General features: G+C 34.6%; 1 protein-coding gene across 10 annotated transcripts in view; it reads left to right on the top strand.

The window, feature by feature from the left end:
- The window catches only part of STAU2 (staufen double-stranded RNA binding protein 2), a 311388-nt gene that overhangs the window by 136414 nt on the left and 161853 nt on the right, over positions 1–13121 (top strand). For all 10 annotated transcript variants that reach the window (XM_035011353.1, XM_035011347.1, XM_035011348.1 and 7 more), the window contains one exon: positions 3091–3222. In XM_035011353.1, the coding sequence (XP_034867244.1) occupies positions 3091–3222 (132 nt within the window). The remainder of the gene's footprint in view (positions 1–3090; positions 3223–13121) is intronic.

Here is a 13121-nt window from a genome sequence, read left to right as displayed (position 1 = left end):
TTCTGGAATGTGAGTCTTTTTCAGTTACATGGCATTTCAAATATCTTTTCTTGTGTTGTGACTTATTTTTTTTCCTCCAATTTTAGTGATGCTCTTTTGAGAAACAGAAGTAATTAACTTTAATGCAGCCAAATTCTTCCTCAAAAGGATCTTGGGTGGTCCTAGCACTTTGTACTTCCATGTAAATTTTGGAATCAGCTTGTGAAGTATTATAAAAACGTGTGGGATTTTGATGGGAATTCATTGAATTTATAAGTCAATTTGAAGAGAACTGGTATCATACTGATTTTCAGTACATTCTATTTTTAAATTTTTAAAAAACTTTATTTCATTATCTCTAATAGGTCTATCTTAATTTTTCTCAGTGCTTATTATTTTCTATATAAAGTTCTTAACATCATAGGTATTTGATTTTCATTTAGTATAAATGGTATCTTAGCTTCCAAGATCAGACCAGATCCCCTGCGTTCAGGATGGGATGGCCGTAGACTTAGTATAAATGGTATCTTTTACTAATTTCCTACTTGATTGTTGATAGGATATAAAAATGCAGTTGGCTTTTGTATACTACTGTTTACATAGAAAACTTAACACTCTTATAAATTCTTATAATTTATCTGTAGGTATTCTTGGATTTCCTATATAAATATCGTATCTCCAGATAATGACAGTTTGTTTTTATACTTCTAACTCTATACCATATTTTTTCTTGCCTTATTGCTCTGTGTAGGATTTGTAGCAAAATGTTAAGTACTAGTGAAAATAGAGGGCATCCTTGCCTTGTTTCTAATTTCAAGATTTCAACATTAAGTATAACATTTGTTGAGGTTTGCTGTAGGTTTTTTGCAAAATGCCCTTTCCTACTAAGGACGTTCCCTTTTTTCTCATGAATGGATGTTGAGTTTTATCAAATGCTGTTGCTCCATTTATTAGGATGACTCTATGTTTTGTCCCCTCAACCTATTAATATAGCAGATTCTGTTGATTGATTTTGAGTTTCAAATGTTAGATCAATCTTGCATTTCTGGGATAAACCTAACTTTGTCATGATTTTTCTTTTTATATATTGCTTTGTTCAGTTTACTGTTATACAGTTTAAACTTTAGCAGTTATATTCATGAATGAAATTGGTCTGTAAATTTTCTTTCTTATACTGTTCTTGTTGGATTTTGGAATAAAAGTGATACCTCACTGAATAATTGGGGGCTGATTTCTCTTTTTCTATTCTTAGATGAATTTTTGTAAGGTTAGCATGATTTCTTCCTTAAATATTAGGTAGAACTTGCTGGAGAAGCTCTCTGGAGTTTTCTTTATGGAAAAGGTTTTAATTATTGTTCTAATTTTTTTTTTTAGTAGTTAATAGAGCTGTATAGTTCGGAGTTTATTCTGTGCCAGTTTTGGTAACTTATATTATTGAGGAATTTTTCCACTTTATTTAAATACTCAAAAATTTTTAGCTAAAATACTCAACATCCCTTACTGTTTTTTAAAGATTTTATTTATTTGACAGAGAGAGAGAGAGCACAAGCAGGGGGATCAGGAGAGGGAGAAGTAGGCTCCCCGCTGAGAAGGGAGCCGGATATCCTACTCAACCCCAGGACCCTGTGATCGGAACCTGAGCCAAAGGCAGATGCTTAACCGACTGAGCCACCCAGACACCCCTATCCCTTATTATTTTTTAATTCTACAGAAGCTATAGTAATCTCCCATTTTCATTCTTATTTGTGTCTTCTCTTACTTTTCCTTGATCAGTCTTAACCTTTGATTTATCATTTTATTAGTCTTTTCAGGGAACCAACTTTTGGCTTTTTGAAATTTTCTATTGTATTTTGTTTTCTGTTTCCTTAATTTCTGCCCTTGTCTTTATTCTATTTTCTTTGGATTCATTTTGCTCTAATAACTTCTTGAGCTGGATGTTTAGCTCATTACAGTCCTGCCATTCTCTTAAGTTTTTATGGCTGTATATTTTCTTCTCGACCCTCCTTTAGCTGCATCCTTTAAATTTTGATATATTTCTGTTATTACTCACTTAAAATATTTTCTAATTTTATTGGGGTTTCTTCTTTGCCTGTAGATTATTCAGACTACATTGTTTAATTTATAAAGTTCTGATTATTTTCTTGTTTGCGTCTTTGATCATTTATTGAGACCAATTCATAAAAAACAAATCCCACTGTAGTTATGTGTTTTTTATTTCTCCTTGTAATGCTATACTTTCTGCTTTCTTTTTAAAATTAAAAAAAAAAATTTTATCTGGGGATGCATGGGTAGCTCAGTCAGTTAAGTGTCTGCCTTTGGCTCAGATCATGGTCCCAGGGTCCTGGAATGGAGCCCCATGGCAGGCTCCCTGCTCAGCAGGAAGTCTGCTTCTCTCTCTGCCCAACCCCCCCACTCATGCTTGCACTCTCTCTCTAAAATAAATAGAATCTTTAAAAAATTTTTATTTATTTTTAAATTTTTTCCTTTTTTCAGTCTTTTAATTTATTATATAAATAATACTAAATGTAGTCATAACCAACATATACTCTGTTACAATGTGAATTTTATTTTTCTACTTATATAAATAATATTGTTTAAAAAATCAAATAACATAGAAATATGTAAGGAAGTAAAAATCATATAAGGTTCTGTCACCCTGAGATAAACCCCCATTGTCATTTTGAGGACCATATTGTCATATTTTTCTCTACGTATATTTTCACTTGTATATATAACATTATGTAAATGGAATAGTATCTTTTTTTTTTTAAGATTTTATTTGTTTATTTGACAGAGAGAGACACAGCGAGAGAGGGAACACAAGCGGGGGTGGGGGGGAGTGGGAGAGGGAGAAGCAGGCTTCCCGCCGAGCAGGGATCCCGATGCAGGGCTCGATCCCAGGACCCTGGGATCATGACCTGAGCCGAAGGCAGACACTTAACAACTGAAGCCACCCAGGCACCCCTGGAATAGTATCTTAGTTGCTGTTTTCATTATGGATGAAACTTTATATTTTTGAATGCTAGAGAGCATAACACATTGTTTTATGGTGTTAAAGAGTTCCTGTTTGCCAAAGCAATTATCATCACTTTCTTACTTTAATCTTACCAGGTCAAAGTAGGCAATGAAGTTGCTACTGGAACAGGACCTAACAAAAAGATAGCCAAAAAAAATGCTGCAGAAGCAATGCTGTTACAGCTTGGTTATAAAGCATCCACTAGTCTTCAAGATCAACTTGACAAGGTGAGAGCTCAATTTACATATACATATGCCTATCCTGTCAGAATATCAGAGTGATGAACAAATCCTATTCCAGTGTTTTTGACTCTAAGTAATGTCTTAACTACTGTTAAAGTAGAAGTCAATGTTCCTCCCCCACCCCAGGGCAGTATTCTGTATCTTTAAAGATAGATTCTCCAGGTACAAAATAACATCTGTTTATGGGGCCAAGATGAAATATTAATCATAATCTTACGGTTGGCAAATACTAAAAAATTGTATCATTGTATATATTTTATATAATACCAATTGAACAATTTTTAGTTTATTGACTCGTGGTTTTTGCCATTTGGCCACAGTTTTAATTTGTATTTTTTAAAGAACAGAGTTTGTTAGCCTTTATTTCTGGAATACAGCTGAAAACACTGGAAATAAAGATCCTGAGTTATCCCTTTAGGGCAGGAACTATATTGGACAGGCGCTCTATAAACTAATTTTTCTATTTACTTTAAATTTAAAGGTAAACTCAGAGGGTGTTTATTTTCTGCCAAGACTTATGTTCATGGTCCCCTATTTCTTCTGCAGCAGTTAATGACATCATTAACACCTACCTCTGTTGCAAGAGAAGCAGAGAACCTCAAATTCAGCACTTGGCAGATAACTTAGCAGGAACTAGTTTAATTCCATTTTGTATTATCATTTTATCTATGCATATATAGAAATTATTTTTATTAAACAATGTAATAAATGAAATTCATAAAACAGGCTTAATAATTATTTCTATCAAAAACAATATGCCCTTTTTTCCCATGCCGTTTTCTCACATAAGGATTGTGTTTTAGAGATGTTTTCAGTTTCTGCAGGAACACATTTCTGAAATTTGTAGTAAAAACAAAATCACCTGTTAAAAACATTTTCTTTTTAAGACAGCTGTGAATATCTAGGCAATTATTTTTAGTGATTAAGAATTATTTGTCTGTGTGGTATTGCTAGAGATTTCAATTCTGTTTTTATAACCTGGCTAGTCAATGCTTTTTCTTCTCTTAAAAGTACTTGTAACATGAAACCTAACATGTGTTCAAGATTCTGTCGTTCTTATATTGTGTATATGTTGTTTTAACTTAACACATTTATATTGACTTAAAACTGGTGAGTGATTTATAAAAATACGTCAAAATAAATCTCCTCATAGACATGTATTTGTATGTTAAGTGAAAATAGAACAAAAAGCATTGATTTTATTAATACGAAAAACATTTTTTTGTATACCCACTATATTATTGTTCAGGGTTCTCCAGAGAAACAGTCCAGCAGAATGTGTATGTGTGTGTGTGTATGTATCTGTATGTGTGTATGTATATATACACATTTCATACATCACTCACAGAGACTTATTTTAAGGAACTGGCCTGTGCAGTTGTAGAGGCTTGGCTAGTCCAAAATCTGAGGGAGAAGCCAGCAGGCTGGAGAATCGGGAGTTAGATGTGAGTCCAGAAGCTTTCTGCTGAGTTCCCTCTTGCTTCAGGGGAGGTCAGCCTTTTCTTCTAGGTAGGTCTTCAACTGATTAGGCCCACCCACATTACGGAGAGGAATCTGCTTTACCCAGAGTTCAGTGATAAATGTAAGTCTCTTCCAAAAACACCCTCACAGAACACCCAGAATAATGTTTGATCAGGTATCTAGTCACCATGGTCCAGACAATGACACATAAAATTTACCATTGCACCCACTGAATGCCCAACACTTATAACTGAAGATAACAAGATGACTGAAACTTGGTCCCTACACTCGAAAAACTAACCCTTAAGTGTTAACAATGAGGAGCTTTAATCATATAACAAAAATTACAGTACCCTAGAACCTAGAGAATATGAAGATGAATCTGGAAAGTTAGGAATAGCTGGGACCATGGTTTTTATGTGAATTAAGGAACATGTTAAGGTTTGAACACGAAAGTGATATGATCTGGTTTGCATTCTTCAAAAGACAATCCTGTAAGTAACATAGGGAGTGTATTTGAGCAGGATGAGACTGAAGGCTGAGAGGCCAGTGGGCTAGCAGAGCTGTTCAGGTAAAAGATGCTGAGGGTCTGAACTCAGGCAGTGGTGGCAGAGAAGAGAGGGGAAAGATATGTGAGGTATTTCTGAAGTGTACGTGATAAGCTTTCAGTAGCAGATAATGTGTGTCGGGGAGACGGGAGGGAGGAGGAAAGAACACCTATAAATAGGAAGAGAGAGTGACTTTAAGAAGTAGGTAGCAGTCATATGCTGCAGGGAGATTGGGAGAATACTGAATACACTGATTTGTCAATTAAAAAAATCTGTGATGAATGAAGCAAAAGCAGTTTAAAAACTTGCAAAAGCATGTTTTTAAAAGTTTTTTTAATAAACAAGGTATGTACATGGCTAAAAGAATTCACATGGCATGAAAGAGTGAACAGTGAGAAAAAGTCTTACTTCACTCTGAGACCCTTGGTCTCTTAGTCTCTCTTTTGAATAGCATGTCCCACAATGAGTTAATAGTTGTACAGCATTTAGAATACTGTCAAATATAGTGAATATTATATAAGAATTTGATAAATAGAAATAAATATCTTTACAGAGATATTCTGTGTGTATATACTAATATATCCCCATTTTATAAAAAATTCAGATTTATCAAGGTGCAGTTCAGTGAATTTTAACATGTGTGTTTATATGTGTATATACATTCATTAACTACCACCACAATTAAGATGTATAATATTTCTGTTACCCCAAAAAAGTTCCCATTTGTAGGTAATCTCTTCCCCTCTCCTTAGCCCCTGGCAAGCCCTGATTTGATTTCTCTTTCTATAATTTTGCCTTTCCAGAATGTCATATAAATTGGATCATACATTAGGAAGCCTTTTGTGTCTGGCTTCATAATGCTGAGATTCATCTGTGTTGTTGGATTTATCATTAGTTCTTTTTTATTGTCTCTTATTGTTTTAGTCTTCACCAACATTTGGGCTCTTTCTAGTTTGAGACTATGTAAATTAAGTGGCTTTAAACATTCATATGTAAGTCTTTATATGTATATATTTCTCTAGTATATTCTTTATGTCCATATTTGTATAATAAGCGCATGTGTAACTTTGTTAAGAAACTGTGAAGATGTTTTCCAGAGAGACTGTACTAATTTGTATTCCCAGTAGGAGTGTTTGAAAGCTCTAATTACTTCACATCTTTTCCAGCTTTTGGTATTGTTGGTATTGATAGTTTTGGTTATACTAGTAGGTATATAATGTTATCTCACTAGAATTTAATTTGCATTTCCCTAGTAACTGATATTGTTGAATATCTTATCATATGTTTATTTACCATTCATATCTCTTCCCTGAAATGCCTGTTCGAAGTTTTGTCTTTTTGATAGTTTGCTTTCTTATTGAGTAGTTGTAAGAGTTCTTTACATATTTTGGACACAAATTCGTTATCAGATAAAGAACTCCCCTGCCTTCTCCTTCCCTTCCTTCCTGTCCTCTCCTTTCCTCCTTTTCCACATAGGTTATCCAGTTCTATCATCTGTTTAAAAGATTAATGCTTTTCCATTGAATTCTCTTAGCACATTTGTTGATAATCAGTTGACCACATATTTGTGGGTCTGTTTCTAGATTCTCTATTCTGTTCCATTAATTCATATGTCTATCCTGAAGCTATTACAAGTATGTATAGACTGTAGCTTTTCAAGTAAGGTTGAAATCCAATAAAGAACTCTGTCTTTGTTCTGTTTGTTTGTTTGTTTATTGGCTAGTTTGGAGCCTTTGCATTTCCATAGAAATTTTAGAATCAGTCTCTATCAAGAAAAAAAAGCCAATTGGGAAGATTTCTTTAGGACTGTGCTGACTACATAGATCAGTTTCACATAAATCAGTATCTTAATATGGAGTCTTTCATCTATGAACAAGGTCTAGCTCTCCATTTATTTAGGTTTTTAGAAATATCTCACAGCAATGTTTTGTACTTTTTCATAGAAGTATTTTACAGTTTTCATGTTTATCCCTAAGTGCTTCATGTTTTTGGATATATTACTAATGGCATTTTTTTTAATGGTGTTGGTTTTTAAACCAATGGCTGTACCATTCAATTTCCAATTCTTCTTTTCTATTGTATAGAAATACAGTTGGTTTTATATATTGACCTTGTACTCTGCGACCTAACTAAGCTGAATTATAAGTTATAATAGCTTATTTTATAGATTGTGTGGGATTTTCTGCATTGATGAACTTGTCGTCTATGAATAAAAACAGTTTTATTTCTTCCTTTCTAATCTGTATGCTTTTATCTACTTGTCTTGCTTTATTGCTCTGAATAGAGCATCCGGTACAATGGTGAACAGAAGTGGTTGATTGTTGAATTGGAAGGCAGATATCCTTACCTCACTCCCCATCTTTAAAGGAAAGTCAGTCTTTCCCCATTATAAATACCATGATGATTGTAGGTTTTTTTTCATAGATACTCTATATCAGATTGATATTTCCTTGTATTCCTGCTTTATTAAGAGATTGTTTTTTTTACTTAATTATCAGTACATTTTAAATTTTACCAAATGCTTTCTCTGCATCTGTTGATATGTCATATAATTTTTCTGTTTAGTTTGTTGTAATGGTGAATTTCACTGATGGATTTTTAAAATTTATGTAATATGTAAATAACAAAAAAAAATACAATTTTAACCATTTTTAGGTGAACATTTCAGTGGCATTAACTACATTCACAGTGTTGTACAGCCATCACTGCTATCTACTTCCAGAATGTTTTCATCATCCCAAATAGAAACTGTACACCATTAAACACCAACTCCTCGTTCTTCCCTCTACTCAGCCCCTGGTAATCTCTGTTTTACTTTCTATGTCTCTGAATTTGCCTTTTCTAGGAACCTTCTGTAAGTGGAATCATGCAATATTTGTCCTTTTTTGTTTGGCTTATTTCATTTAGCATGTTTTCAAGGTTCATCCATGTTGTAGCATTTATAAGAATTTCATTCCGTTTAAAGCCTGAATAATATTCCATTGTGTGGATATATCACATTTTATTTATCCATTCATCTGTTGATGGGCATTTGGGTTATTTTCAACTTCTGGCTATTGCGAGTAATGCTGCTATGAACATTGGTGTATCTACTTTCAATGTTTGGAGTATATACTTAGAAGTGGAATTGTTCAATCGTATGGTAATTCTACATTTTATATTTTGAGGAATTACCAAATTCTTTTCTGTAGTGGCTGTACCATTTTATATTCTCACCAGCAGTGTACAAGGGTTCTAATTTCTCCACATCCTTGCTAACACTTAGGGTGTGTGTGTGTGTGTGTGTGTGTATAGGTGTTTGTGTTTGTTTTGTCTTGTTTTTTAAACGGTAGCCATCCTAATGGATGTCAAGTGGCATTGATTGCTTTTTGAATGTTGAATTAAGCTTGTCTGACTAACATAAACCCCAATTGATCATGATGTACTGGCTATATTTTTCATGTATTTCTGGAATAGATGTGCTAATATTTTTTAAAGATTTTATGGCTACATGTATAAGAGATACTGATCTATATTTTTGTTGTTGTTGTTCTAATACTGTTGCCAGGTTTTATCATCAGCGTAGGGTAATGCTCCTCAGATAGTAAGTTTGGAAGTTTGGAAGAGTTTGGCAATCTATCTTCCTTAATTTTTGGGTGGAATTTACCAGTGGAGCCATCTGGGGAAGACTTTTTCTTGTGGGAAGTTTTAACTATGAACTGAGTTTTAAAAAATAGAAATAGATAGCTACTCAAGCTATCTACTTCTGCTTGAACGAACTTTGGCAGTTCGAATCTTTCAAGGAATTTGTCCATTTCTTCTAAGTGGTTGAATTTATTGGTATAGAATTGTTCACAACATTCCCTTGTTATCCTTCTACTAGCTGCAGCATCTGTAGTGATATTCCCTCTCTCATTCCTGCTTTTTTATTTATTTTTTATTTTTTTGATGTAGTGTTCCATGATTCATTGTTTGCGTTTAACACCCAGTGCTCCATTCAGTACGTGCCCTCCTTAATACCCATCACCGGGCTAACCCATCCCCCCACCCCCTCCCCTCTAAAACCCTCAGTTTGTTTCTCAGAGTCCATAGTCTCTCATCGTTCATCTCCCCCTCCGATTTAGCCCCCTTCATTTTTCCCTTCCTACTATCTTTTTTTTTTTTTCTTAACATATAATGTATTATTTGTTTCAGAGGTACAGGTCTGTGATTCATCAGTCTTACACAATTCACAGCACTCACCAAAGCACATACACTCCCCAGTGTCCATCATCCAGCCACCCCAGCCCTCCCACCCCCGCCACTCCAGCAACCCTGTTTGTTTCCTGAGATTAAGAATTCCTCATATCAGTGAGATCATATGATACTTGTCTTTCTCTGATTGACTTCTTCCGCTTAGCATAATACCCCCTAGTTATATCCACGTCATTGCAAATGGCAAGATTTCATTTTTTTGTTTTTTTTTTTTAAAGATTTTATTTATTTATTTGACAGAGACAGAGACAGCGAGAGCAGGAACACAAGCAGGGGGAGTGGGAGAGGGAGAAGCAGGCCTTCCGCCGAGCAAGGAGCCCGATGTGGGACTCGATCCCACACCCTGGGATCATGACCTGAGCCGAAGGCAGTCACTTAACCAACTGAGCCACCCAGGCGCCCAAGATTTCGTTTTTTTGATGGCTGCATAATATTCCATTGTATATGTATATACCACATCTTCTTTATCCGTTCATCTGTCAGTGGACATCTTGGCTCTTTCCATAGTTTGGCTATTGTGGACATTGCTGCTATAAACATGGGGGTGCACGTACCCCTTCGTATCACTACATTTGTATCTTTGGGGTAAATACCCAGTAGTGCAATTGCTGGGTCATAGGGTAGCTCTATTTTCAACTTTTTGAAGAACCTCCATACTGTTTTCCAGAGTGGCTGCACCAGCTTGCATTCCCACCAACAGTGTAGGAGGGTTCTCCTTTTTCTGCATCCTTGCCAACATCTGTCATTTCCTGACTTGTTAGTTTTAGGCATTCTGACTGGTGTGAGGTGGTATCTCACTGAAGTTTTGATTTGGATTTCCCTGATGCCGAGTGATGTTGAGCACTTTTTCATGTGTCTGTTGGCCATTTGGATGTCTTCTTTGGAAAAATGTCTGTTCATGTCTTCTGCCCATTTCTTGATTGGATTATTTGTTCTTTGGGTGTTGACTTTGATAAGTTCTTTACAGATTTTGGATACTAGCCCTTTATCTGATCTGTCATTTGCAAATATCTTCTCCCATTTTGTCAGTTGTCTTTTGGTTTATTCCTGCTATTGGTAATTTGTTTTCTTTTTCTCCTGATCAGTCTGGCTAGGAGTTTATTAATTTTTTATCCCTTTTAAACAGCCAGGTTTTTTGTTTCATTGATTTTCTCTATTATTATATTTAACATTTTATTGATTTCTGCTCTTTATTTTATCCTTCCTTCACTGGTTTTGGATTTAATTTTGTATTCTTTTTTTCTGGTTTTGTAAACTATAAGCTAAGACTGTGGATCTAAGAACTCTCTTCTTTTCTAATACAAGATTTAATGCTATATACTTCTCTTTAAGCACTGATTTAGCTCTGTCCTACAGATTTTGACAAGTTGAGTTTTTATTTTCACTCAGTTCAAGGTGCATTCTAATTTTCTTTTTGACTTCTTCTTTCTAGTCCTATATTCCTTCTGATTTTCTGTCTGCTGCTTTTATTGTTAGTGTCTCCAATTATAAATTTGGAGATTTATAAGTTCAGTTTTGTTTTGTGTACTTTGAAGCTTTGTTGTTAACAGATATATATGCATTTAGCATTGTTACGTCTTTTTGGTGACTTGGCCACCTTATTATTACGTGATTTCTCTCCTTAGCCCTGATAATATTCCTTTTCGTGAATTCCGCTTTGTCTGATGTTATAGCCATCCCAGTTTAATTTTGATTAATGTTTGCATGGGATATTCCCCCCATCATCTTAGTCTATCTGTGTCTTTATATTTTTAATGTGGTCATTTTACTTTTCTCTATGTCTCTATGACCTCCTATTGCAATTATACTCTGTATGTTTCAAAGACCTCCTATTGTGATCATACATTTTACTTCTATATATAGTATAAAACTCACAATTTGTTACTAATTATGCTTTATATAGTCAGTTGTCATTTTATGTGGTTGAAATCAGAAAAAATGTCTTATATTTACCCTCATTTTTACCATTTTCAGTACTCTTCATTTATTTGTGTAGATCCATATTCATGAATAATGTTCATTTGTTTAAATTTCTTCCTGGTATTATACTCCTGCTTGTTGAACCTACTCTACAATTACTTGTATTAACAAGTCTACTGGCAGTAATTTCTCTCAGCTTTTGTTTGATAAAGAAGTCCTTATTTCATCTTCATTTTTGCAAGTTATTTTTGTCTGGAGATAGGATTCTGGGTTTTTCTCTTTCTTTCAGTACAGTAGTCTCCCTTATTTATGGTTTCACTCTCCATGGTTTCAGTTACCTGTAGTCATCCACAGGTCTGGAAGCTCATCAGAAGGTTAATAGTTGCCGAACTCTGCATTAGAATGCCTATGTTGTTCACCTCACTTCCTCTCATCCTGTGGGCATTTTATCATCTCGTATCATCGCAAGAGTAGTGAGTATAGTACAATGAGATATTTTGAGAGAAAGATCACATTCACCTAACTTATTATAGTGTTATAATTGTTCTATTTTATTGTTATTATTATTATTAATCTCTTACTGTGCCTAATTTATAAATTAAACAGTGTCGTAGGTGTGTATGCACAGGAAAAAACATAGTATATATAGGGTTTGGTACTGTCTATGGTATCAGGCACCCTCTGGGGAACTTGGAATGCATCCCTCGTGGATAAGGGGCACTACTGTACTTTAAAAGATCTTGTTCCATTGTCTTTTGACTTATGTAGTTTTTGATGAACATCTGCTGTAATTCTTACCTGCTCTTTCCTCTTCATGTATTTTTTTCCCTTTGAAGGCTGTCACAAATTTCCGTTTTCATTAGTTCTTAGCAGTTTGACTATATGTCTAAATGTGGTTTTTTTCTTTTTTCCTTTATCCTCTGCCCTCTTCCCTGTCCGTCCTCTTTCCTTCCTCCCTTTCTCCTCCTTTTCTTCCTCTTCTTCCTTTCTTCCCCTTTTTGTATTTTTCCTGCTTAGTGGTGTCTAAACATAGCATCTGTGTTTTGTTATAATTCGGCTACTTTGTCAAATTCTCAGCTATTATTTTTTTCAAATATTTCTTACTCTTTGTTTCCTCTCTTCTGTGGAGTTTCCAGTTACACATTTGTTAGACCATTGGTATCGTTTTGTAGCTCCAGTATCTTTTGTTCCTTTTAATTTTTTACTCTTTTTTTTTCTGTGCCTCAGTTTGAGTAATGTCTATTGATATATCTGCAGTTTTAGTGATTATTTCTTCATCTGTATCCATCTGTTAATAATGACATCACCATTAATTTTCATCTGTGACTCTCCCCCAAGATTTCCATTTGCTTTTGTTCTATAGTTTCTGTTTCTCTGCTGAGATTTCCCATATGTTTATACATGTTGTCTATCATTATATATATTACATACATTAAATCTTCTAACTTGCTAATCATAGGTATTGTAAAACTTATTTCCTGTAATTCTGACCTCTGGGTCCTGTTTCATTGACTTCTTTATCCTCTGACAATGGGTAATTCTTGCAATTTTGGGTGTCTCATAATTTTTTAACAAATGGTGGATATTGTATATTGAGAAATCGTGGAGGCTGAGTTGAACAGTATTTAAGTTGAGAAATAGGCATATCTCTTCCATCAGACTGTTAGTGTGGAAGGTGTGGAGGGTGGCATCAGTCTTGTCAGTAGTTGAGCTCTTTTTTTT

This window comes from Mirounga leonina, unplaced genomic scaffold (assembly GCF_011800145.1).
Source record: "Mirounga leonina isolate KUSES-001 unplaced genomic scaffold, KU_Mleo_1.0 Mir_165, whole genome shotgun sequence".
NCBI lineage: Eukaryota > Metazoa > Chordata > Mammalia > Carnivora > Phocidae > Mirounga > Mirounga leonina.
Note: the sequence above shows the minus strand (reverse complement) of the source record. Positions and strands in the feature narration are given on the sequence as shown.